This window comes from Kogia breviceps, chromosome 10 (assembly GCF_026419965.1).
Source record: "Kogia breviceps isolate mKogBre1 chromosome 10, mKogBre1 haplotype 1, whole genome shotgun sequence".
Lineage (NCBI taxonomy): Eukaryota > Metazoa > Chordata > Mammalia > Artiodactyla > Physeteridae > Kogia > Kogia breviceps.
The window spans coordinates 44,639,583-44,665,848 of record NC_081319.1 but is presented as its reverse complement, the minus strand read 5'-3'; the positions used below and the strand labels follow the sequence as shown (position 1 = coordinate 44,665,848).

The 26,266-nt window shown below is 40.5% G+C and overlaps 1 protein-coding gene and 1 long non-coding RNA gene across 3 annotated transcripts in view; one reads left to right on the top strand and one right to left on the bottom strand.

Moving 5' to 3' along the window:
* Window positions 1-26,266, top strand: part of LOC136794992 (uncharacterized) — a 146,236-nt gene that overhangs the window by 4,935 nt on the left and 115,035 nt on the right. The window lies entirely within an intron of this gene.
* Window positions 20,352-26,266, bottom strand: part of ENTPD3 (ectonucleoside triphosphate diphosphohydrolase 3) — a 34,656-nt gene continuing 28,741 nt past the window's right edge. For both annotated transcript variants that reach the window (XM_067044524.1, XM_059075868.2), the window contains exons 8-11: window positions 25,975-26,247; window positions 25,667-25,777; window positions 24,574-24,711; window positions 20,352-21,709 (exon numbers count right to left, since the gene is read on the bottom strand). In XM_067044524.1, coding sequence (XP_066900625.1) covers window positions 21,473-21,709; window positions 24,574-24,711; window positions 25,667-25,777; window positions 25,975-26,247 — 759 coding nt within the window. In that variant the 3' untranslated portion in view covers window positions 20,352-21,472. The remainder of the gene's footprint in view (window positions 21,710-24,573; window positions 24,712-25,666; window positions 25,778-25,974; window positions 26,248-26,266) is intronic.

The window sequence follows — 26,266 nt, the reverse complement described above, 5'->3', positions numbered from 1 at the left end:
GATGACTTTGACCCATATTCACGCTGACTGTGGTTGGAATGTTTTCTGAGTTGCTGAATATATGGGTACTTGGAACTTGCCCCAGGGCAAATGTGTCTGCTGAACATGTTTTTGGGATTTGCTGTCTGTTTTATAAGATTGTTTTAGGGAATTCCCTGGTGGTCCAGTGGTTAGGACTTCATGCTTTCACTGCTGTGGCCCGGGTTCAATCCCTGGTCGGGGAACTAAGATCCCACAAGCTGCGCAGTGCGGTAAAAAAAAAAAGTTTTAAAAAGGCTTTCCAGTACATGGAGTTTGTACTTGTACTAGGGGAAGTAGTTTTACCAAGGAAATGGCAATTCCTCGGTTCTTGTCCTCCCGAAGAAAAGAATGCAATCGAGAGACGTAGAGCAGTTTTTAAGCAGCAAGAGTTTTATTAAGCAAAATGAAAGTATGTTCCCGGGAAAGGAGAGCAGGCTGTCTGGAAACCAGAAGCAGCCTCGCAATGGGAATAGGGTTGGGTTTTTTAGGGTGGTGGTCCCTTCATGTGTCCTGTGTTATTTGACAAGTTGATTGGCTGACAGCTTTAGCTTATATAACTTTTCTCCTGTGCTCAGGCGCTTACCCAAGTGAAACCCACGGGGTTGGGGGTGTGTGCAAAACTGTAATGTTAATTTATTACAAATATGGCATCATGAACCCCAGGTTACTTTGTGCTACTTTTTAGTTTTTGGTGCACCTGTGCCAACCTGTGCTGCTGGTTTGTGGGTTTTTTTGCTTTTTTTTCTTTTTGTGGTACATGGGCCTCTCACTGTTGTGGCCTCTCCCGTTGTGGAGCACAGGCTCCGGATGCGCAGGCTCAGCGGCCATGGCTCACGGGCCCAGCAGCTCCGCGACGTGTGGGATCCTCCCGGACCGGGGCACAAACCTGTGTCCCCTGCATCGGCAGGCGGATTCTCAACCACTGTGCCACCAGGGAAGCCCTGGTTTTATCTTGCTTGATCCTGATGAGGTTGGAAACTTAGTGGTCCTGACCAAAAAACGGAGGATCTCTGGGTGTGTTCTGATCACCAGTGTCCAGGTGGGGGGAGGGAACGATGACCCTGTTCAGGATGGGGTGGGGACTTGCTCATGTCTGACTAACTACTTAACAGTAGATCCTGCAAACCTTTAGTGCAGTTAGGTTGAGAGACAATAGCATAAGAGGCAGGCAGGGACGCTAAATACATTTGAAATCCAATCACTGTGATTCAGTAAAGAAAACAGAGTTGTGTGCGAATCTCTTTTTTTTTTTTTTCTTTTTTTGTGGTAAGTAGGCCTCTCACTGTTGTGGCCTATCCGGTTGCGGGGCACAGGCTCCGGACGCGCAGGCTCAGCGGCCATGGCTCACGGTCCCAGCCGCTCCGCGGCATGTGGGATCTTCCCGGACCAGGGCACGAACCCGTGTCCCCTGCATTGGCAGGCGGACTCTCAACCACTGCACCACCAGGGAAGCCAGTGTACGGATCTCTTAAATGCAGGTGGCCTTTAAAATTTTTTTTACCTTCTGTTATTAGAACATGAAACTTTGCAGAGAAACCTTGGGTAGAAACTCAGGCACACTTGTTAAAAAGGCAACAGTATCTAGTATAGAATCATTAGTACAGTCAAGGAATCCTTTTTATGGAACCTGAGACATGGGAGAGGGAGGAAAAATGAGACCTTTAGGGAGAAGGGAAGAGATAGAGAAAAAAGAAGGGCATGCCTGTGGTGTGGCAAGGAGTGGGCAGACACATTCAGTCATTGCTTCTGGTTCTCTGGCAGAAACACAGGCTGTTGAGTCCTCTCTGGGTTCACCCCCGCCCCCTGGCAGTGTGAAGTTGGTCTGAGTTACTTAATCTCTTAATCTCCTTTCCTCTGTGAAATGGGGTTTAAAAGCTTTCTCTATTTCCCTAAACATTGTTAGTAGGGTGAGTTTAGATAGGGAATGTGAAAAATAATTTTGTAAATTATAAGACTGTATATGTGTTTAACTACCCTGGTGCTGAAAGGTTTGTAACAAGACCATTATTTTTTGATTAATTTATTTAGCAAACACTTATGAACACATAACGATCGTAGCTCTTATTTGTTGGACATATTTTTTTGTGTCAAACCCTGTGCTAAGTAGGCCCTGTGGGCAATAAGACATTCCCTGCCCTCAAAAAACTCTATCCTGGGACGACTCTTTGCTCTAGCCTGTGATAGCTCAGTGCTGCAGCCTGGGATGAATTCACCTGACTGGACCCTGTATCCTAGCTTGGGACTGCCTTTCCCTCTGGAGAGTTGGATCTGGTTTACTCTCACCTCTGTGCTCATTTGAGCCTGGGAATGAGGGCTTTTCCTCAGTGTGGGCTGGCAGAACTCTGACAGAGACGGACAAGAGTGTCCTTTATGATGGCTATGTTGAGCCAACTGTAGAATGAATTTACCTTAAAAGGTCAGGCTTTCTGCTGGAGGAAGGGGTGATAGAGATATAGGGGGAATCAGTGGGAAGGAGTAGAGTGTTGGTTGAGATCCCAGAACAAGGTTGGTGCTCCTGCACCAGTGGACAGGGTCACTTCTGAAAAAGTAAAGGGACAAAGATACATGGGATGGCCTTTAGCTCCAGTGAGAGTACTCATGATATCTTGGCTGGCTCAATACTTAAATACCTTGGAATTCTATGACCTACTGTGTCCTCTCATTGATTCCTTACAAGACAAAGTTCCCATGAGGTGCGGAAATGACTCGTAACAGGAGACCATATGTTATTGTCAAAAGACAGTTTTATCATGTTCCCAATACTTAATGTCTGTGAATCTGGGCAAGTCATTTGCCTTCTCTAAACCTCAGTTTCCCTTGTGGTAAAATAAGGGTGAAAAATGTCAACTTCCAAGGGCTGTTAGGACTAAAAGGAATAATCTATATCAGGAATCAGCAAACTTTCCTTGTAAAGGGCGTCATAGTGAATATGTTAGACTTTTTGGCCATAGAATCTCAGCCACAGCTACTCATCTCATTCGTTTTAGTGCAAAAGCAGCCATAGATAACACAAAAATGAATGGGTGTGGCTCTGCTCCTATAAGCTATTTGCCTAAACAGGCAGTGGCTGGAATTGACCCATGGGCCATGATCTGCCAACCCCTGGTCTAGATGAGGTCCTTAATCTATCACAGAATCCATCTTCAATTAGTCTCTGTAATAATGTATTGAATAATTAAGTGTGTGCCAGGTGGATGTTCTAAGAGCTTTTAAAAAAATTAATTAATTAATTAATAATTAATTAATTGTTGGCTGTGTTGGGTCTTCGTTGCTGCGCTCAGGCTTTCTCTAGTTGCAGCAAAGGGGGCTACTCTTTGTTGTGGTATGCGGGATTCTCATTGTGGTGGCTTCTCTTGTTGCAGAGCACGGGCTCTAGGTGCGCGGGCTTCAGTAGTTGTGGCACATGGGCTCTAGAGCGCAGGGTCAGTAGTTGTAGTGCACAGGCTTAGTTGCTCCACAGCATGTGGGATCTTTCCAGACCAGGGCTCGAACCCATGTCCCCTGCATTGGCAGGAGGATTCTTAACCACTGCACCACCAGGGAAGCCCTGAAGACTGGTTTTAGAATTCTTTTGTCTTTTCGCTCCTTTTCCCCATTCCTTTCTCTCCCTTCCTCTTTTAAAATTGAGGTATAGTTGATTTACAATGTTGTGCTAATTTCTGCTGTACAGCAAAGTGATTCAGTTATACATATATATATATACATTCTTTTTAAAATATATACATTTATATTTATTTGTTTATTTATTTTATTTTTGGCTGCGTTGGGTCTTCATTGACATGCTCGGGCTTTCTCTAGTTGTGGCAAGCAGGGGCTGTTCTTTGTTGCGATGCGCGGGCTTCTCATTGCGGTGGCTTCTCTTGTTGCAGAGCATGGGCTCTAGGTGCGTGGGCTTCACTAGTTGCAGCACACGGGCTCAGTAGTTGTGGCTCGCAGGCTCTTGAGTGCAGGCTCAGTAGCTGTGGTGCATGGGCTTAGTTGCTCTGCGGCATGTGGGATCTTCCCGGACCAGGGCTTGAACCTGTGTCTCCTGCATTGGCAGGTGGATTCTTAACCACTGTGCCACCAGAGAAGTCCCTATATATAATTCTTTTTTAAAAAATGTTCTTTTCCAGCATTGTTTATCATAGGATACTGAATATAATTCTCTGTGCTATACAGTAGCACTTTGTTGTTTATCTATTCCATATATAATAGCTTACATCTGCTAATCCCAACCTCCCACTCCATTTCCCCCCCAACTCCCTCCCCCTTGGTGACCACAAGTCTGTTCTCTCTCCGTGAGTCTGTTTCTGTTTCATAAATATGTTCCTTTGTGTCATATTTTAGATTCCACATATAAGTGATATCATATGGTATTTGTCTTTCTCTTTCTGACTTACTTCACTTAGTATGGTAATCTCTAGTTGCATCCATGTTGCTGCAAATGGCATTATTTCATTCTTTTTTATGGCTGAGTAGTATTCCATTGTATATATGTACCACATCTTCTTTGTGCATTCATCTGTTGATGGACATTTAGGTTGTTTCCATGTCTTGGCTATTGTGAATAGTGCTGCTGTGAACATAGGGGGTGCATGTATCTTTTTTAAAAAAATAGATCTTTATTGGAGTATAATTGCTTCACAATACTGTGTTAGTTTCTGTTGCACAACAAAGTGAATCAGCCATATGCATACACATGTCCCCATATTCCCTCCCTCTTGAGCCTCCCTCCCATCCCCCCTATCCCACCCCTCTAGGTCATCACAAAGCACCAAGCCAACCTCCCTGTGCTATGCTGCTGCTTCCCACTAGCCACATACTTGGCATTCAGTAGTGTATATATGTCAATGCTACTCTCACTTCGCCCCAGATTCACCCTCCCATCCTATGTCCTCAAGTCCATTTTCTATGTCTACCTCTTTATTTCTGCCCTGCGACTAGGTTCATTAGTACCATTTTTTTTTCAGATTCCATATATATTGTTAGGATATGGTTTTTTTTTTTTCTCTTTCTGACTTACTTCACTCTGTATGACAGACTCTAGGTTCATCCACCTCACTACAAATTACTCAATTTCGTTTCTTTTTATGGCTGAGTAATATTCCATTATATATATGTGCCACATCTTCTTTAGCCATTCACCTGTCGATGGACATTTAGGTTGCTGCCATGTCCTGGCTATTGTAAATAGTGCTGCAGTAAACATTGTGGTACATGTCTCTTTTTGAATTATGGTTTTCTCAGGGTATATGCCTCGTAGTGGGATTGCTGGGTCATATGGTGGTTATATTTTTAGTTTTTTAAGGAACCTCCATACTGTTCTCCATAGTGGCTGTATCAATTTACATTTCCACCAACAGTGCAGGAGGGTTCTCTTTTCACCACACCCTTTCCAGCATTTATTGTTTGTAGATATTTTGATAATGGCCATTTTGACCAGTGTGAGGTGATACCTCATTGTAGTTTTGATTTGCATTTCTCTAATAATTAGTAATGTTGAACGTCTTTTCATGTGCCTCTTGGCCATCTGTATGTCTTCCTTGGTGAAATGTCTATTTAGGTCTTCCGTCCATTTTTTTTTTTTTCTTCCGTCCATTTTTTAACTGGATTGTTTGTTTTTTTGATATTGAGCTCCATGAGCTGTTTGTATAATTTGCAGATTAGTCCTTTGTCTGTTGTTTCCTTTGCAAATATTTTCTCCAGTTCTGAGGGTTGTCTTTTTGTCTTGTTTATGGTTTCCTTTGCTGTGCAAAAGATTTTAAGTTTATTTAAGTTCCATTTGTTTATTTATGTTTTTATTTCCATTACTCTAGGAGGTGGGTCATAAAAGATCTTGATGTGGTTTATGTCAAAGGGTGTTTTTCCTCTGAGAGTTTTATAGTGTCTGGTCTTACATTTAAGTCTTTAATCCATTTGGAGTTTATTTTTGTGTATGGTGTTAGGGAGTGTTCTAGTTTCATTCTCTTACATGTAGCTGTCCAGTTTTCCCAGCACCACTTATTGAAGAGGCTGTCTTTTCTCCACTGTGTTTCCTTCCCTCCTTTATCAAAGATAAGGTGACCATATGTGTGTGGGTTTATCTCTGGGCATTCTGTCCTGTACCATTGATCTATGTTTCTGTTTTTGTGCCAGTACCATACTGTGTTGATTACTGTAGCTTTATGGTATAGTTTGAAGTCGGGGAGCCTGATTCCTCCACCTCCATTTTTCTTTCTCAATATTGCTTTGGCTATTTGGGGTCTTTTGTGTTTCCATACGAATTGTAAAATTTTTTGTTCCAATTCTGTGAAGAATGCCACTGGTAGTTTGATAGGGATTGCATTGAATCTGTAGATTGCTTTGAGTAGTATGGTCATTTTCACAATATTGATTCTTCCAATCGAAGAACATGGTATATTTCTCCATCTGTATGTCATCTTTGATTTCTTTCATCAGTGTTTTACAGTTTTCTGAGTAGAAGTCTTTTGCCTCCTTAGGCAGGTTTATTCCTAGGTATTTTATTCTTTTTGTTGCAGTGGTAAATGGGAGTGTTTCCTTAATTTCTCTTTCTGATTTTTTCTTGTTGGTGTATAAGAATGCCAGAGATTTCTGTGCATTAATTTTGTATTCTGCAACATTACCAAATTCATTAATTAGTTCTAGTAGTTTTCTGGTGGCATCTTTAGGATTCTCTATGTATAATATCATGTCATCGCAAAGTGACAGTTTTACTTTTGATTTTCCAACTTGTATTCCTTTTATTTCTTTTTCCTCTCTGATTGCCATGGCTAGGACGTCCAAAACTATGTTGAATAAGAGTGGTGAGAATGGACATCCTTGTCTTGCTCCTGATTTTAGTGGAAATACTTTTAGTTTTTCACCCTTGAATGTGATGCTTGCTGTGGGTTTGTCATGTATAGCCTTTATTATGTTGAGGTAGGTTCCCTCTATGCCCATTTTCTGGAGAGTTTTTGTCATAAATGGGTGTTGAATTTTGTCAGAAGCTTTTTCTGCATCTACTGAGATGATCATATGGTTTTTATTCCTTAATTTGTTAATATAGTGTATCACATTGATTGATTTGCATATATTGAAGAATCCTTGCATCCCTGGGATAAATCCCACTTGATCATGGTGTAAGATCCTTCTAATGTGCTGTTAGATTCTGTTTGCTAGTATTTTGTTCAGGATTTTTGCATCTATGTTCATCAGTGATGTTGGTTTATAGTTTTCTATTTTTGTGATATCTTTTTCTGGTTTTGGTATCAGGGTGATGGTGGCTTTGTAGAATGAATTTGGGAGTGTTTCTCCCTCTGCAGTTTTTTGGAAGAGTTTGAGAAGGATTGGTATTAGCTCTTCTCTAAATGTTTGATAGAATTCACCTGTGAAGCCATCTGGTCCTGAACTTTTGTTTGTTGGAAGATTTAAAATTACAGTTTCAATTTCATTACTTGTGATAGATCTGTTTATATTTTCTAATTCTTCCTGGTTCAGTCTTGGAAAATTGTACCTTTCCAAGAATTTGTCCATTTCTCCATGGTTGTGCATTTTATTGGCATATAGTTGTTTGTAATAGTCTCTTATAATCCTTCGTACTTCTGCAGTGTCAGCTGTGATTTCTCCTTTTTCATTTCTAATTTTATTGATTTGCATCCTCTCCCTCTTTTTGTTGATGAGTCTGGCTAAGGGTTTATCAATTTTGTTTATCTTCTCAAAGAACCAGCTTTTAGTTTTATTGATCTTTGCTATTTTCTTCATTTCTATTTCATTTATTTCTGCCCTGATCTTTATGATTTCTTTCCTTCTACTGACTTTGGGTTTTCTTTGTTCTTCTTTCTCTAGTGGTTTTAAGTGTAGGGCTAGATTGTTTATTTGAGATTTTTCTTGTTTCTTGAGGTGAGATTGTATTGCCATAAAGTTCCCTCTTAAAACTGCTTTTGCTGCATCCCATAGGTTTTGGGTTGTCGTGTTTTCATTGTCATTTGTTTCTATGTATTTTTAAATTTCTTCTTTGATTTCTTCAGTGATCTGGTTATTTAGTAGTGCACTGTTTAGCCCACATGTATTTGTGTTTTTTACAGGTTTTTTTTTCCTGTAATTGATTTCCAATCTCATAATTTTGTGGTCAGAAAAGATGCTTGATACAATTTCAATTTTCTTAAATTTTCTGAGGCTTTATTTGTGACACACAATGTGATCTATCCTGGAGAATGTTCCATGTGCACTTGAGAAGAAAGTGTATTCTGCCACTTTGGGGTGGAATGTTCTATAAATATCAATTAGATCTATCTGGTCTATTGTGTCATTTAAAGCTTGGGTTTCCTTAATTTTTTTCTGTTTGGACAATCTGTCCATTGGTGGGAGTGGGGTGTTAAAGTTGCCTACCATTATTGTGTTACTGTCGATTTCTCCTTTGATGGTTGTTAGCGTTTGCCTTATGTATTGAGGTGCTCCTATGTTGGGTGCATAAACATTTATAACTGTTATATCTTCTTCTTGGATTGATTCCCTTGATTATTATGTAGTGTCCTTCCTTATCTCTTGTAACAGTCTTTAAAGTCTATTTCATCTGATATGAGTATTGCTACTCCAGCTTTCTTTTGATTTCCATTTGCATGGAATATCTTTTTCCATCCCTTCACTTTCAGTCTATATGTGTTCCTAGGTCTGAAGTGGGTCTCTTATAGACAGCATATATATGGGTCTTGTTTTTGTATCCATTCAGCTAGTGTGTGTCTTTTTGTTGGGGCATTTAATCCATTTACATTCAAGGTGTTTATAGATATGTATGTTCCTATTACCATTTTCTTAATTGCTTTGGGTTTGTTTTTGTGGGTCTTTTTCTTCTCTTGTGTTTCCCGCCTAGAGAAGTTTCTTTAGCATTTGTTGTAAAGCTGGTTTGGTGGTGCTGAATTCTGTTAGCTTTTGTTTGTCTGAAAACCTTTTGACTTCTCCATCAAATCTGAATGAGATCCTTGCTGGGTAGAGTAATCTTGATTGTAGGTTTTTCTCTTTTATCACATTAAGTATATCCTGCCACTCCCTTCTGGCCTGCAGAATTTCTGATGAAAAATCAGCTAGCTGATAACCTTATGGGGATTCCTTTGTATGTTATTTTTTGTTTTCCTTTGCTGCTTTTAATATTTTTTCTTTTGAATTTAATTTTTGTTAGTTTGATTTATATATGTCTTGGTGTGTTTTTCCTGGGGTTCATCGTGTATGGGACTCTCTGTGCTTCCTGGACTTGGGTGAGTATTTCCTTTCTCATGTTAGGGCAGTTTTTGACTATAATCTCTTCAAATATTTTCTTTCTTTCCTTCTTTCTTTTTGTGGTACACAGGCCTCTCACTGCTGTGGCTTCTCCCGTTACAGAGCACAGGCTCTGGATGCACAGGCCCAGCGGCCATGGCTCATGGGCCCAGCCGCTCCACAGCATGTGGGATCCTCCCGGATCCGGGGCATGAACCTGCGTCCCCTGCATCGGCAGGTGGACTCTCAACCCCTGCGCCACCAGAGAAGCCCCAAATATTTTCTTAGACCCTTTCTTTTTCTCTTCTTCTTCTGGGACCGCTATAATTCTAATGTTGGTGCGTTTATTGTTGTCCCAGAGGTCTCTGAGATTGTCTTCAATTCTTTTCTTTCTTTTTTCTTTATTCTGTTCCTCAGCAGTTATTTCCACCATTTTGTCTTCCAGCTCACTTATTCATTCTTCTGTCAATGGACATTTAGGTTGTTTCCATGTCTTGGCTATTGTGAATAGTGCCGCTGTGAACATAGAATTGCATGTATCTTTTTGGATTAGAGTTTTGTCTGGATATATGCCCAGGAGAGGGATTGCTGGATCATACGGTAATTCTGTTTTTGGTTTTCTGAGGAACCTCCTTACTGTTTTCCATAATAGCTGTACCCACTTACCTTCTTGCGAACAGTGTAGGAGGGTTCCCTTTTCTCCATGTCCTCTCCAGCATTTGTTATTTTTAGAGTTTTTAATGATGGCCATTCTGGCTGGTGTGAGACCATTCCTTTGTCTTTTCTCTACTTTCTGAGGGTTTGCCTTAATGTTATCTTCCAACCCTTCTAGTTAGCTTTTAATGTCTGCTATCTGGTTTTTAATATTCAAGAGTTATTTCTTCTGAATCCCACCTACCTTTTTAAAAAATTTGTCACAGGACTTCCTGGCGGTCCAGTGGTTAAGAATCCCCCTTCCAGTGCAGGCGATGTGGGTTCGATCCCTGGTCAGGGAACTAAGATCCCACATGCTGCAGGGCAACTAAGCCCGTGCACGCTGCAACTACTGAGCCCGCGTGCCACAACTGGAGAGCCCGAGCACTCTGGAGCCCGCACACAGCAACAAAAGATTCCCTCATGCTGCAATGAAGATCTGATGCAGCCAAATAAGTAAATAAATACATTTTAAAAATTTTATTTATTTTATTTATTTACTTTTGGCTGCATTGGGTCTTCGTCACTGTGCGCAGGCTTTCTCTAGTTGTGGCGAGCCGGGTCTACTCTTCGTTGTGGTGCACGGGCTTCTCATTGCTGTGGCTTCTCTTGTTGTGGAGCACAGGCTCTAGGCGCACAGGCTTCAATAGTTGTGATGCATGGGCTCAGTAGTTGTGGCTCGCAGGCTATAGAGCGCAGGCTCAGTAGTTGTGGCACACGGGCTTAGTTGCTCCATGGCATGTGGGCTCTTCCTGGATCAGGGCTCAAACCCCTGTCCCCTGCATTGACAGGCAGATTCTTAACCACTGTGCCACCAGGGAAGTCCTGATAAATACATATTTTTAAAAAAATTGTTGCTATTTCATAGAAGCAATATCTTCTTTTATTTTTCTGAGGATATTAAACAGAATTTCCTTTTTTGTTTAAAATTTTCTGTTCCATGCATAGTTTCTATTTCTTTCAATTCAGTTTCTCCTGTTAATTTTTTTTGTTCTTTATCCTTATATTCCAGCTAATAGATGTCAATTGGCAGGCTATTAGATATATAAATCTGGAGTCAATGGGAGAGGTCAGAGGATACAAATTTTATCAACCTCATATAGCTGTTGTGAATATTAGCACAGAGCTAGGAATATAATTAGACTTCAAATGTTAGATGTTACTTTTATTTTACTATTTAGTGACTGTGTACAGCACATAGATGAACATAATTAACTTAACCAGTCCTCTGTCCTCTATTGTTATCAGCACTGGACCTTTTTTCCTCAGTTTTTACTATAAACAGGAATGAACACCTTTTTGAAAACAGCTTTATTCATATATTTTAAAACTTTTATTATGGAAAATTTCAATCATATACAAAAGTATAGAAAATGATATAATGAACTCCTGTGTACCCATCACCTAGCTTCAATAATTACCCCTTTATGGTCAGTCATCCAAACATGTTCATGTTTAATGGAAAGTTTTGTTTTATTGATAGTATACAGTCATCCCTTGGTATCCATGGGGGATTGGTTCCAGGACCTCCACAGATACCAAAATCTGCAAATGTTCAAGTACCTTTTAAAAAATGATGTAGTGTTTGCATATAACTTACATACATCTTCCTGTATGTATACTTTAAATTATCCCTAGATTACTTATAATACCTAACACAATGTAAATGCTATGTAAATAGTTGTAAATACATTTGACCCTTGAGCAACATGAGTTTGAACTGCAGGGGTATACTTATATTTGAATTTTTTTCAATAATAAATACTACAGTACCGCACAATTCACAGTTGGTTGAATTCATAGCTGGGGACGTCAAATATGCAATAATCATGGATGTGGAGGGCCAACTCTAAGTTATACAGTACTCAGATTTTCCACTGCTTGGAGGGTTGGCACCCCTAACCCTAGGGTTGTTGAAGGGTCAGCTGTTCTATGTAAATCTTTTTTTTTTATGTAAATCTTAATAGCACATGTCAAATTCAAGTTTGCTTTTTGGAATTTTGTTTTTCCTGAATATTTTTGATCTGAGATTGGTGAAATCCAAAGGATTTTGGAACCTGCAGATATGGAGAGCTGACTGTATATAGATTTTATACCAGTGCTGTCCAATAGAAACATAATGTAAACCACAAATGCAAGCCACAGTTATAATTGAAAATGCTACTTAAATGTGATTTAAAATTTTCTAGGGCTTTCCTGGTGGTGCAGTGGTTGAGAGTCTGCCTGCCGATGCAGGGGACACGGGTTCGTGCCCCTGTCCAGGAAGATCCCACATGCCGCGGAGTGGCTAGGCCTGTGAGCCATGACTACTGAGCATGCGCGTCTGGAGCCTGTGCTCCGCAACGGGAGAGGCCACAACAGTGAGAGGCCCGCGTAACGCAAAAAAAAAAAAAAAAAAAATGTTTTTTAGTAGCTACATTTGAAAAAGAAAAGAAATAGGTGAAATTAATTTTAATGATATATTTTATTTTTCCAATATATCCAAAATATTATTTCATATATAACCAGTATGCAAGTTATTAATGACATATTTTACCTTTTCTTTTTGATATCAAGTCTTCAAAATCTAGTATGTAGGGACTTCCCTGGTGGTCCAGTGGTTAAGACTCTCCGCTCCCATTGCAGGGGGCCAGGGTTCAATATCTGGTCAGGGAACTAGATCCTGCATGCTACAACAAAGATCCTGTGCGTGGCAATGAAGGTCCTGCCTGCCACAGCTAAGACCCAGTGCAACCAAATAAATAAATATTTTTTTAAAAATCCAGTGTGTATTACACATTTACAGCACATTTAAATGGGACTATGTACCTACTGGCTTCCATATTAGAAAATGTATACATACCCACAAGATATGATTATTTTGAAGTAAGTTTTAGACATTGTATCAATATATCCATAAACACTTCAGTATGTATCACTAATAATAATGTTCACATTAAAAAATTTCCTTAGTATAAATTTCTAGAAGTTAGAAATTGTTGGGTTGCTCATTTAAAATCTTGCAGCATATTACCAATAATTTTCCAGAATGTTGACACCAATTTACATCCCATCAGGAGTGCTTGATGGAGCCCACATCACCCCATGGTTTTTTTCCCTGACCATGGTTCTGAAATACAGAGAAAAGCAATGTGACTTTCCCCCTGAAGAAAGGTCAAGTTCTAAGATGATTCAGAGGTGAGTTTTAGGCAGACAAGAACAAAGGAACAAAATCAGGGGCCTCTTGGAACATCACTTTTTCTTTTTTTAAGGAAAGAACAGGGCAAAGAACAAAAGGTAGAGAGGTGGTAAGAATAACAACAGACAGACAGACTCTGGGTAAAGATGTATGGTAGAACCCAAACATCTAATTGTATTCTTTTCTGACACTCTAGTAAAAGTAAAATAAGGCTCTGCTTCGATACTTGGCAATCCTTGTTTATCATCTCATTTTTAAGCATGGGTAGGATAAAAAGGTGATGTAAGTTCTGAGTTGTTGACTCAAGCTTCACTATCAGATGATCGGACTGTGGAACTCCAAATGTCAGCACATTTTGTCCTTTCTCCTGGGCTGTTTGGGTTCCCCATAAAGGGGAACCCAAAGGCCTGTTTCCCCTAAAGGCCTGTTTGGAGGGAGAGTTAGCCAGAACCTGAGGGTTGATGAGGTTAGTGGGCTTGAGGTCTAAACACTGAATATGCTCTGGTTCTCTAAATCCTGCTGTTTTGGGTATGACACCTCCAACCTCAACTGTAACGTGAGCTTCCAGTCCTCTTCCTGAGGTAGGGAGAGGTAGTCATCCATTAGCAAAGAGTGGGAGAAGGGATTAGGGAGCTACTAATTCTTAAACAACTTTAAACTGTTTTTTTTTTTTTTTTTTTTTTTTTTTTTTGCGGTACACGGGCCTCTCACTGTCGCGGCCTCTCCCGTTGCGGAGCACAGGCTCCGGACGCACAGGCTCAGCGGCCATGGCTCACGGGCCCAGCTGCTCCGCGGCATGTGGGATCCTCCCGGACCGGGGCACGAACCCATGTCCCCTGCATCGGCAGGCAGACTCTCAACAACTGCGCCACCAGGGAAGCCCTAAACTGTTTTAATCTTTAATCTTTTATCATCCTTATTTTATACCCACCAACCCAGCTTCCAGCTGTACATGATACCATGAACTCCTGAGTTTTCTGAAGATGCTGCTGTTTAAAATGGTTGATTCTCAATTTCCTCATTGATTTAGGATTAGGCTTTCTTGGTTTGCTAGCCGTTAACCCTGGTCCATCAGCTTTTTATGTGTCAAATATTTGTTGCCATTTTCTTCTCTCCTGTTCTCCCATGCTTGTGGATTTGTGCTGGTACAAGCAGACTTTTTAAAAGCAGTCTGGATCCTAACCTCCTCCTTATTAAACTCTCTCCCTCTGCTGCATTCACTGCTCAGTTAATGGCAACCGCATATTTCCAGTAGCTCAGGCAAAAATTTTAGAATAATCCTAGACTCCTCCCCTCTCTCACCACACATACACACATCAGCAAATGTTGTGGGCTCTATTTTCAAATGCATGCAGGATCTAATCGTTGCTCAGAGCCGCTAGCATTACCACCCTGGTCTATACTACCAGCATCTTTTATCTGGGTGATTCTAATAGGCTACCAATTGGTTTTCTTGTTTCTGCCCTTGCCCCTTTCACTTTATTTTTGTCACTACAGCTAGAGAGTAAACCCTCTAAACCAGAAGCCAGATAGATGTCCCTCCTTTGTTCAAAACCCCCTAATGACTCTATCTCGCATAGTCTACTTCCTGCTAACTCTCTTACCTCATTTCCCCCATCTTCTAGTTTTTCATTCGGCTCCAATCACTTTGGCCTCCTCTCTGTACCTTGTGCTCCTACCTCGGGGCCTTTGGATATGCCATTTCCTTTCCTTAGAATGCTCTTCTAACAAATATTCAGATGGCTGACACCTTCACTTTCTTCAAGTCTTTGTTCAAATGTCACCTTATCAGAAAAGACTTTGCTGACTTATTTGTATGAAGTAGCAATCCCTGCACTCCCTATTCCCTTAACTGTGCTTCATTTTTCTCTGGATTAGTTGCAACCCCCTATACAATATGTATTTAGTTTCTTAGTGTCAGTTTCCTCCACAAATGTCAGTTCATGATGGCAAGGACTTTGTCTATTTTGTTTATTAGTGTAGCCACAGCACCAAGAACAGGACCTGGCTCACAGGACACTCAATATTAGCTGAATGAATGAATATATTAAAAGAAACTGAGGAATAGAGAGCCTAAGAAGTTTAGACCAAGGTGACTCAGCAACAAATAGCAGAACTGGGATTCAAACCAGGTTTGTGTGATGTCAGAGCCTGAGTTATTAATCATTTTGTTTGATATTTGGGAAGAATTTTTAATGAGATGTGTAAGTGCTAATGGTATAATGCTATGAAAGAAGTAGATATAAAGGTGTAACTCCAGCATGATCTTAACTATGTGAAAATGTATAGAGAAAAAGATCCAGAAAGAAAGATATCAGATATAAAGCAGAGAGTTTCTGAGTGCTTTTAAAGTATATTTTAAAACCCTCTTATTATAGAAAATTGTGAAATACACAAAGCAGACAGAAACTATAGCAAACCTCCATGTACCCATCACCCCAGACTCAAGGACCATCAAACCATGGACTAGTCCTGTCCCATCTGCATTCTCCCTTCCATGTTATTTTGAATCAATTCACAGATGTGATGGTCAGTTTTATGTGTCACCTTAGCTAGGCTACAGTCCTCCATTATTCATTAATCTAATGTGATTAAAACCATAATCAGTCTTTTTTTTTTTTTTTTTTTTTTTTGCGGTACACGGGCCTCTCACTGTTGTGGCCTCTCCCATTGCGGAGCACAGGCTCCAGACGCACAGGCTCAGCGGCCATGGCTCACAGGCCCAGCCGCTCTGCGGCATGTGGGATCTTCCCAGACCAGGGCACAAACCCATGTTCCCTGCATCAGCAGGCGGACTCTCAACCACTGCGCCACCAGGGAGGGAGATTATCCTATGTAATCTAAGTGAGGCTGCCCTGTGGGTTTCATACTTGCCTCACTAGCCCCAACAATCACATAAGCCAATTTCTTGCAAAAACAATTTCTTATGAAATTTAAATTATATGTATCAGTGTATCCCCTATTGGTTCTATTTCTCGGAATAAATCCTGACTGCTATACTGCACATATATCATTTCATCTGAAATAGTTTAGCAAGTTTCTAAACAGTAAGGATTCTTGAAAAAAATCCACAATACCATTATCTTACCTAAACAAAAATTAACAGCAATTCATTGATAATATCAAATGTTTAAATTTCGAATTGTCTCATTATTTTATAAAATTTAAAAAAACCTTTTTTTTTTTGGCTGTGCCACATGGCATCTGGGATCTTAGTTCCCTGGCCAGAAATTGAACCTGTGCTCCCTGCAGTGGAAGCACAGAGTCTTAACCACTGGACCACCAGGGAAGTCCCTGAAAATGTTTTTGAACTATGAGGTTTTTTCAGCATTTTAGTTATGGAGAAAAAAAAAGTGCACAACCAGGAAGGATTTTCTCCATGGCCCCAGCAGGGGGTGGTAGTATCTCATGTTTCAAGAGGAAAGTAACTTGTACCATTTCTCTCCCAGCCTTAGTCTCCCATCCCAGGGCTTACTTAGCACATGATACACTTTTGGTAAATGTATGATGAGTGAATAAATAAATGGGTGAAGGAAATACTTTTATATACTTTTATTCATTGGCTATACTCTGTGCCAGGTACTAGCTGAGTGCTAAATTTTCTCTTTTAAAAAAATTTACCATGAGGTACCTATTATCCCCATTATACATGAAGAAATCTAAGGGTCAAAGAGATTGAAAGACTGTGAAGATCATAGAGGTAGCAAGTAGCAAATCCTTGAGTTACCCCAGATCTATAATTTTATTTGTAAATGCCATATAAGACATACAGAAAGTGTATGAATGGTTGAAAAAAGAGAATACCTGTAACAATACCCAGCTATAGAACATCACTGTCACCCCAGAAGTCTTGTTGTTATGGACTGAATGCTTGTGTGCTGCCGATATTCATATGCTGAAAGCATACCCCTAATGTGATAGTGTTTGGGTATGGGGCCTTTGGGTTAGGGTTAGATGAGGTTATGAGGGGGGTCCACTGATCATGACAGGATTAGTGCCCTTATAAAAAGAGAGCAGTCACTCTCCCTTTCTGCATAAGCAAAGAGGAAAGGTCAGCGAGAAGGTAGCTGTATACAAACCAGAGAGCTCTCACCAGGACCTGAATTGGCCAGCACCTTGATCCTGGACTTCCCAGCTTCCAGCTCAGTGAGAAAATAAATATCCGTTGTTTAAGCAGCCCAGTCTATGGTAGTTTATTATGGCAGCCCTAGCCGACTAAGACATCTGTTTATCTCTTTCCAAACACAACCCCTATCTTCCTCCAAATTTAAGAGTAATAATTTCCTTGCTTTTCCTTAGAGTTTACCTTCTTTGTCTAGTTTTACCTGTTTTGGAACTTTATATAAATGGAATTATTCTATCTATCTACCTACCTACTTTATGACTTGCTTTTTAACCTCAACATTATGTTTGTAAGATCCATCCACATTGAGCATATATTTGTAGTTCTTTTGTTTTTATGCTGTATGGTATTTTCTAGGTACAAATATCTTACTATTTACCCTTCCATTTTATGGAATGGGCATCTTGGTTGTTGGTAAGAACATTCTTAGGCATGTATCCTAATGTACATTAGAACACACATCTCAAAGGTATATACCTTGGCCTGGAATTTCTGGGCTATCTGGTATGCATATCTTCAACATTATTAGACAATAGCACAGGTTCCCAGAGTGGTTGCACTAACTTACATTCCCACCTGCTGTAAGAGAGTTCCATTTTTCTATACTTCCACTAACACTTGGTATTGTCAGGCTTTTATATTTTGCCAGACTAATGGGTATATTGTGCTATCTTGTTATAGTTTTAATTTGAATTGCCCTTATCTATTTAATGAGATTGAGCACCTTTTTATATTTATTGGACATTTAGATTTCTGCTTTTGTAAAATGTCTTTTCAAGCCTTTTGCCCACTGAGAAAAACTGGATCATCTGCCTTCTTCTCACTGATTTATAGTTCTTCATACAATCTGGTTCTTTATCTGTTATATATGTTGCAAATACCTTCTTCCACTTTATGGCTTCTCTTTTTACTCTTTTAATGGTGTTTTTTGATGAACAGAAGTTCTTAATCTAATGTAACCAACCATACCCAGTATTCTATTATGGTTAATGCTTTTTATATAGTGTTTGAGAAACGCTTCCCTTATTCAAGATCTTAATTTTTTTTCCTCAATTCTATCCTAAAACCTTTGTAGGTTTATCTTTCACACTTATGTCTTTCACAGTTACTACCTGGGAATGATTTTTGAAAATGTAAGAGGAAGGGGTTGAATTTCCTTTTTTCTCCATATGGAAATCCAATTGTCCCACATTTTTCACTACTGCTGTGATGTGACACCTCTGTCATAAATCATGCAATTGTATGTGAATGGGTATATTGGACTACAAAATTCTAAAGTTGAACTCCTAAGTGCCACGATACTGCCTTTGCCTGTGATGATGGACATAATGCATTTTAGACTTAACTAGAATCTCAACTCACAATCTCCATCTCCAAAAATGCTTCCAGCTGGTGATGCTGGCATGTTATTTTACCTCTGAGCCCATGTTTTTCTTGCATGGTTATTGTAAGGAATAGGCATAATTTGTGACACCTAATCACTTTATCATTACTACATACTTCAAATGTAAGCACTTGCTCTGTTTGGAGCCTTGGGGCTTGGAGTTCTGTAGTTTTATTAATTTTCTATGGCTGTGTTACAAGTGGCCACAAACTCAGTGGCCTACAACAGCACGCATTTCTGACCTTGCAACTCTGGAGTTCAGAAGTATGGGTGGGTTCTCTGCTTAGGGGCTCACAGGCTGAAATGAACATGTCAACTGGGTCAATCTCTTATTTGGAGGCTCTGGGGAGACTTGCTTCCAAGTTCATTTAGGTTGTTGACTGAACCCTGTTCTTTGCAGTTGTAGCACTGAGGTCCCTCTTCCTTGCTGGCTGTCAGCCAGGGGTTGCTCTTAGTTCGTAGGGGCTGCTCTCAGGCCCTTTCTACCTAGATTTCTCCATCTTCAAGTTAGCAATAGTCAAATCTTCCTCATGCTTTGAATATGACTTCCTTTTCTGGAGAAAATACTCTGCCTTTAAAGAGCTCATATGATACGATTAGGCCTACCTGGATAATCTCTCCATTTTAAGGTCAACTGATTAATATCTGCACATCCCTTGTGCCATGTAATGATGTAATCTCAGGAGTAACACCAGAGGGTGAAGGTGATGGGGACCATCTTAGACTTTTGCCTACCACAGTAGTACCAGATAATTACTTAGCCTGCAGATTTCGAGATGGTCTGTCTGAAAAGAATTGTTTGATATATGTCAGAAAACTCAAATTACTGCATCAGTTCATTCCAAATTCCCAAATTGGCTAGAAATGTTGACTACAACTCTTCTTCATGGAGCTTTGACCCTCTTTCCCGCACAGACATATCTTTTTATTTGCAAACTCTTGGTGACTTGGATGCTATTTTATCTGATATCTCTAGAGCTTATTGCCCACCCCTCAGTCATTTATGGAACCATCAATCAACAAATATGTTGAGTATATGATACAGTCATAGCACTTATCCAAATCTAAGATCACACTTGGCAAGGTGTCAGGTCCATAGTAGGTATTTCTTAAATATCTGTTGAATGAATGTGTGAGTGATGAATTGTCCTTACGTAGCCTACTGTGTATTTTAGAATAAGCCATATGCACACATAAAGATAAGCAACAATATAAGAATTTATGTAGTTAGTTTTTTAAAAGTAGTCCAAGAGATAGATCATTGTGTGTGTGTGTGTGTGTGCGTGTGTGCACATTTGTGTGCAAGGAATGCTTTGTGAAAGAAGTAGAGCTAGGATTGGGCCTTTAGAAATATGATTATTTGGATGGGTGGGAGGATGACCCACAGTCTAGGTAGGAAGAACTGTGTGAACAAAGGTGCATTTGGGGATGGAAGCAGCCATTTTGGGTGGGAATCAAGATCTGAGTGGCAGGTTGTAACCTCACAGAAGCTTTGCAATGTCAAAAAAAAGTAAAGAAATGTTTGACTCAGTTATCTCAAGGAAACAAAGATTTATTAAAGTGAAGCACTTTGAACTCTCTGGAATAAAGGTGATATTAATGCATGACTTTCTTAATGCACTAGGAACGTTTCCTTAAGAAAATTATTTTAGTTTTTAAAGCTCCCTTTCATAAATGCCACCTTGGGTCCTTAGGAGAAAGAGTACCACATGCAAGGTAACAAACACACACACTGCAAGTCACAATAAAATAAGAGTCATTTATTCTGTATTCAGCGAACAAACTATACTCTGAAAGAATGTTTATTTTTAATTTGTAGCCATTGGACTTGCTAGAGTTCTTTCCCATCCCACTTGGGAGTTAAATGTCCCTGCAGCTTCCTTTTCTTTTCCCAAAGTCAAGAACTGTGGCTACTATGCAGAGGCCTACCATCTAGGAAAGTACTGATAATTGGTAAGCAAATCATAGAAGAGGATGTCTTGTGACAGCATCAGGTGTACCTGTTGGAATGGTGGGTGAAATGCATACGGTGCTAATGATGGAAAGCCAACCGTAAGCAAAAGCCTAGCAAAGGCAGAATGATCTGGAACATGATAGCCTTGCTAGGAATAAACGTTTTACAGGGGGACACAGCAATGGGAAGGGGAGGCAAGGAGGATGATACACACACAGGTGGCGATCTAACGACCAGAGCCCTGAGAGGGAATCCCACTTCAGGAACGGCCTGTAGTTTTCTGGTAGACATTCTGCGTGTCTCTGTCCTTCAGGTTCTGCCTACATGACAGAAGCTTGGCTGGGGCCACTGTCCTTGGGGTAAAGGAGGCTTTTCCCCCAGATACAATGTTCTCCCAGTCTGAGGGAGCTCAATGTTTTGGGGGTTGTTAAGGAAAGTCTTAGTTAAGGACCAATGAGAGGAAGCCATAAAATGAGATATCTGACGGGGCCAGATGCTTACTAGACACCTGCCAGCTTCCAAACCCGCTGGAAGAAATACGGCATTTTTGAAGGAGGGAAAATGCAAACTGAGCCCTGAGGTCAATTCTTCAACGTTAAACTGTCATATTCTCAACTTACTCTTCCTCTGGGGAACTTGGATGAAAGAGCCTGACCTTGATGGCCTGTCTCTCCTCTGTTCCCCAGTAGGTCAGCTAGTGGGTGGTGGGGTCTCTGGCAGAGCAATGTACACAGAACAGTTGAGAGACTCCCCAAGAGGTGCTTTGGCATAAATCAGTATCTGAGAGGCACACAGGCATTGGACTTTAGCTGTGTTTCCTGAAGATGGACATTTTGCTTGCATTGTTTGGTGCCCCCCAGGCTGGTTATGGGCAGCCCTCAGGCTCCAGGAACCACATTGTGAGGCTCACTCCGAGTCCAATGTGTTGTCCAAGGCATGCTGGGAGCGCCTCTGATTCCTGGACGACACACACAGGTACACAAGATATGTCAGACACAGCAAGGCCACTGCTGCAAAGAAGGCGAGGGTGCCCATAAAGGCAGACGGCTTGATGGGCAGGCGAATCAGGGGGCTTTCGGCTGGGATCTGGTTGGTCAGGCTGAGCATGTAGCCGAGAGACCAGGCTATGCTGCTGTTCTCCACCTGTGGAGTAGAGGAGACGGCTCAGTTCTGAGGGCTGGGCTTGAGGCACGGATTACATCCCCAGGGCACACCATGGTCACCCTCTTGAGACATCCCCAGGAAACTATGGCCTAAGGAGGTCAAAGGACTTGCCTAATTTCAGACACTGCAGAGACTGGGCTAGAACCCAGGTCACTGTGACCACAAAGACTCAAGGGCCCAATCACCCACAGTGCAGAGAAAACAGCCAGAAGAACTAATCCTCACAGCCTCGTCGCAGCCAAGTGTGAAGAGGGCACAGGTAATAACAGAGAAAGTTTTTCTGTCATCAGGTACAAGTGTCTATAGCTAAAGAAAGAGGGTGATGCATGTTTTACTGAACCCAGGACCAGTTTCTAAGAAAAGATGGTCAGGGGACTTCCCTTGGTGGTCCAGCGATTAAGGCTCCACACTGAATGCAGGCGGCCCGGGTTCAATCCCTGGTCAGGGGACTAGATCCTGCATGCCGCAACTAAGAGCCCGCGTGCCACAACTAAAAAAAAGATCCCACATGCCAGAACCACAAAAAAGATCCTGCATGTCGCAACTAAAGATCCTTCACACTGCAACTAAGATCCCACACACAGCAATGAAGGTCCCGTGTGCTGCAATTAAGACCTGGTGCAGCTAAAAAAAAAAAAAATTAAAACAATAAAAGAAAAGGTCAGTTTAAGTGGGAAGCAGACTTCGCCAATTTCACCTGGTAGTTCCATCAATTTTTGTTTACGTGTTTTTCAGCTATTTTATTAGATGTGTAAATGTTTCAATTTTTCAATCTTCTATCCTCTCTATCTCAAACGATGCTCTTTATCTTAGACTATTTTGTCGGATATTAAAAAGCTACACCAATTTTCTTTTGGGTAGTATTTGCCTGATAGTTAAAAATTTTTTTTTTAACTTTCAAACTTTCCATGTCCTTTGCAAATGAACAAAACAGAAACAGACTCACAGACATAGAGAAGAGATTTGTGGTTGCCAAGGGGGAGGGGGGTGGGGGAGGGATGGATTGGGAGTTTGGGATTAGCAGATGAAAACAATTATATATAGGATGGATGAACAACAAGGTCCTACTGTATAGCACAGGGAACTATATTCAATATCCTGTGATAAACTATAATGGAAACAAATACAAAAGAGAATATATATATGTATAACAATCATTTTGCTGTACAGCAGAAATTAACACAACATTGTAAATCAACTATACTTCAATAAAATTTTTTAAAAACCCAAAAAATGTTCCATGTCCTTAAAGACTGTTTCTCTTATATACAACATATACTTCATTAAAAAAAAATCCAATCTGACAGTGCCTTTTAACTGGTAGGTTTAGTCCATTTATGATTATTGTGATTATTGATATATTTGGACTGCTTTCTAATACCTTAGTTTTACATTTTCAATAAGTGCTATTTCCCTATGTTTATTTTTTTCATTTATTGCCTTAAAAATGATATAAATATGTTCCACTTTACAAGATGAGCGTTTTAGGCCACTCTTATGTCCCTGTATCCTATGACCCTCAACCATACCCCCAATCACATTGGATATTAGCTATATTAGAATTCTGGGTTGTTATAAATGGATTCTTCTCTTTTACTTTTCTTTGGTGTTAGTTTTCTTTTTTCTTTTTTAATATAAATTTTAAGCCACAACATCATTTATTCTTAATTCCTATATTTTTATACATCTGGATTTGTTTCTCTTCTTATTTGATCACTTCCTCCAAAAATACTTTGGATGTACATCTTTGTATGGCACATCTTCTGAAGTCTATTTATACCCTCACATCTGAATACTAATTTGACTGAGTATTAAATTCTTTATAAATAAAGGAAAGGAACTTGAAACCTAGAATTCTGTATCCGCCCCAAATTGGTATTTAATGAAAAATCATTCCCCATTCTCATAATGTACTTTCCTGGTAATTAGATTAATTAGAAACAAAGCTTGGAGAGTACATGCCATCACCAGTACTTAAACATCTCCAGACGTCCTTAATTTTTATAGATGACTCAGTTTTATCTATGTAAATGTAAACAGTCACAGGCCTAATGCTGGATATTGCTTGCTTTAATCTAATTATTGCCGAAGCTAACATCTAACAGACTGACTCCAGACATACTTCAGGCTTTACATCTGCTATTCCTGAAATGAGAAAACCTTCCCAGAATCTGGGGAACAGAGTGCTGGATGAAAATGTCAGCAAGGCTGAGTCCTGAAAGCAAGGTACAGAGGCCCCTTGCCAAATAGTCACCTGGTAAGAGCTGTCATTCCAGCATTGGACCATTCTGGACACTTGAGAGTGAATACAGTGACCTCAGACTCATTCTAACATCAAATTCTTATTTAATGCTGCTTATTTAATCCCTATTCTCTGAAGCATAGATCTCACTCTGACATTTGTGTAAAATGGAGAGCAATTAGTTACTATTCTCTTCACAAAATTGTTACATTTGAAGCCTTCTTGTCAGGATGAAAAGTCTCTGTTCCTTAACATATTTATGTATTCACTCAACAACATTTACTAAGCACCTTCCATGTTCTCAGCCCTGTGCTGAATGCTAGGAATATGAGGATGATACAACAAGTGCTGCCGCCACGGAGCTCAGAGTCCACGGTTCTTGGCATCCAATCCTTAACTCATGTGGAAGGTTTCTGATGACCACTTCCTCTGAATTCTCCATCATCTCTTCTCATAAGCTCACCAGGGATCAAGTCTCGTTGGCTCCATTTAGCAAGTTAAATCCCCAAGTCCCACTTATCTTCTACATTTCGTTCACACACATACACACAAACATCTATTTTGAGAGAAAGGGGAGAAAACAGTTTGTGCTTTGACTTACCTCTTTTTTAAAATGTATTTGGGGCCAGGTCTTCTCAGTGAATTTGTATCCATTTACAAGCAAGTGGTAGATATAGTGGGCTGAGAAGCAGTAGGAGCGAGCGTACTCCTCATCAAACCGGGGCAGCAGCAGTGGGAGCTGAAGGCACGTTCAAAACAGGGAGGAGGCAGGTTTTAAAACACACATTTCAGGGGCTTCCCTGGGGGCGCAGTGGTTAAGAATCCACCTGCCAATGCAGGGGACACGGGTTCCAGCCCTGGTCCGGGAAGATCCCACATGTCGCGGAGCAGCTAAGCCCGTGCGCCACAACTACTGAGTCCGTGTTCCGCAACTACTGAAGCCCACGCACCTAGAGCCCGTGCTCCGCAACAAGAGGAGCCACCGCAATGAGAAGCCTGTGCACCACAACGAAGAGTAGCCCCCGCTCGCCGCAACTAGAGAAAGCCTGCACGCAGCAATGAAGACCCAATGCAGCCAAAAATAAAATAAATAATTTTTTTAAAAAACCACATTTCAGAACAGCTTAGGTCAGCCGTCATATTTTAAAGAATCTTATCACCCAGAATTTAATAATTAAAATTACTATAAGATACAGTGATAAAAATATCCCTGTTTTATGTTCATTTGTTTTATTTTTGAGATTCCACATATACGTAATAACATATAGTATTTGTCTTCCTTCGTCTGACTTATTTCACTAAGCACAATACCCTCTAGGTCCACTTATGTTGTTGCAAATGGCAAAATTTCATTCTTCTTTATGGCTGATTGATATTCCATTCTACATATACACCATATCTCCTATATTCCCCCCCCAAAAAAATCCCTATACAACATCACAGAAGAACAATCTAAGTTTATAGAGTGCTTATGATGTGCCAAACACTGTTATAACCATTGTGCCCATGGTTAGAACATTAATCCACAATGCAGCTATGAGGTGGGGTCCCTTACTGCCCCCATCTTATGGATATGGTGAAAGGAGGACAGCATAAAAGTCAAATTCAGAATATACACACACATGCACACAAATGGAATCTACTCTGCTGTACTGTTTCGTACCAATATGGATCCTTTCTCTTTAAATACTGACCTTACCCCAGTTCTGTGAGCAGAAATTCCAGGTGCTTGAGTTGAAGGTGTGCAGGGAAAAGCTACCCGAAAGGTTGAAAGCACTGGCTGTGTAGTAGAATCCTGCAAAAGCCTGTAAGGAAGTCGTGCAGAAGGAAATCAGTTCTCAGAATGGGATATAATACGGAGGTTTCAGAATGGGATATAATATGGAGGTTTCAGGGTACTGAATAAGAAAGTGGGAAACAGCTCAGCAGAGGAAAAACAGAAAGGTGAGAAAGAAATATTCAATGGGGAAAAAAAGGAATCTTTCCATAGTTTTGCCCTTACCACAAATGACCCTTTAACTTTTGGCTGATATACCCCATTGAAGGAACAGGCTTCTTGGTCATGGCAAGCACTGAAGTTAAATAGCGAAGCCACCTTTTCCCTACACAGTGATGGGTCCCCGGTTCCTTCAAAATTGATGATGTTGTTGGGATCATAACTTTCAGGTCTCAGGTCCTCTGTACACAGGCTGCCAAACACATGTGCCTCAGTGAAGGTGGTGTTGTAATTCCGAGGGTAACAGGGGTTGGCAAATGTGGTTTCAGTGGTATAATTCTGTAGGTATAAGAGTGAG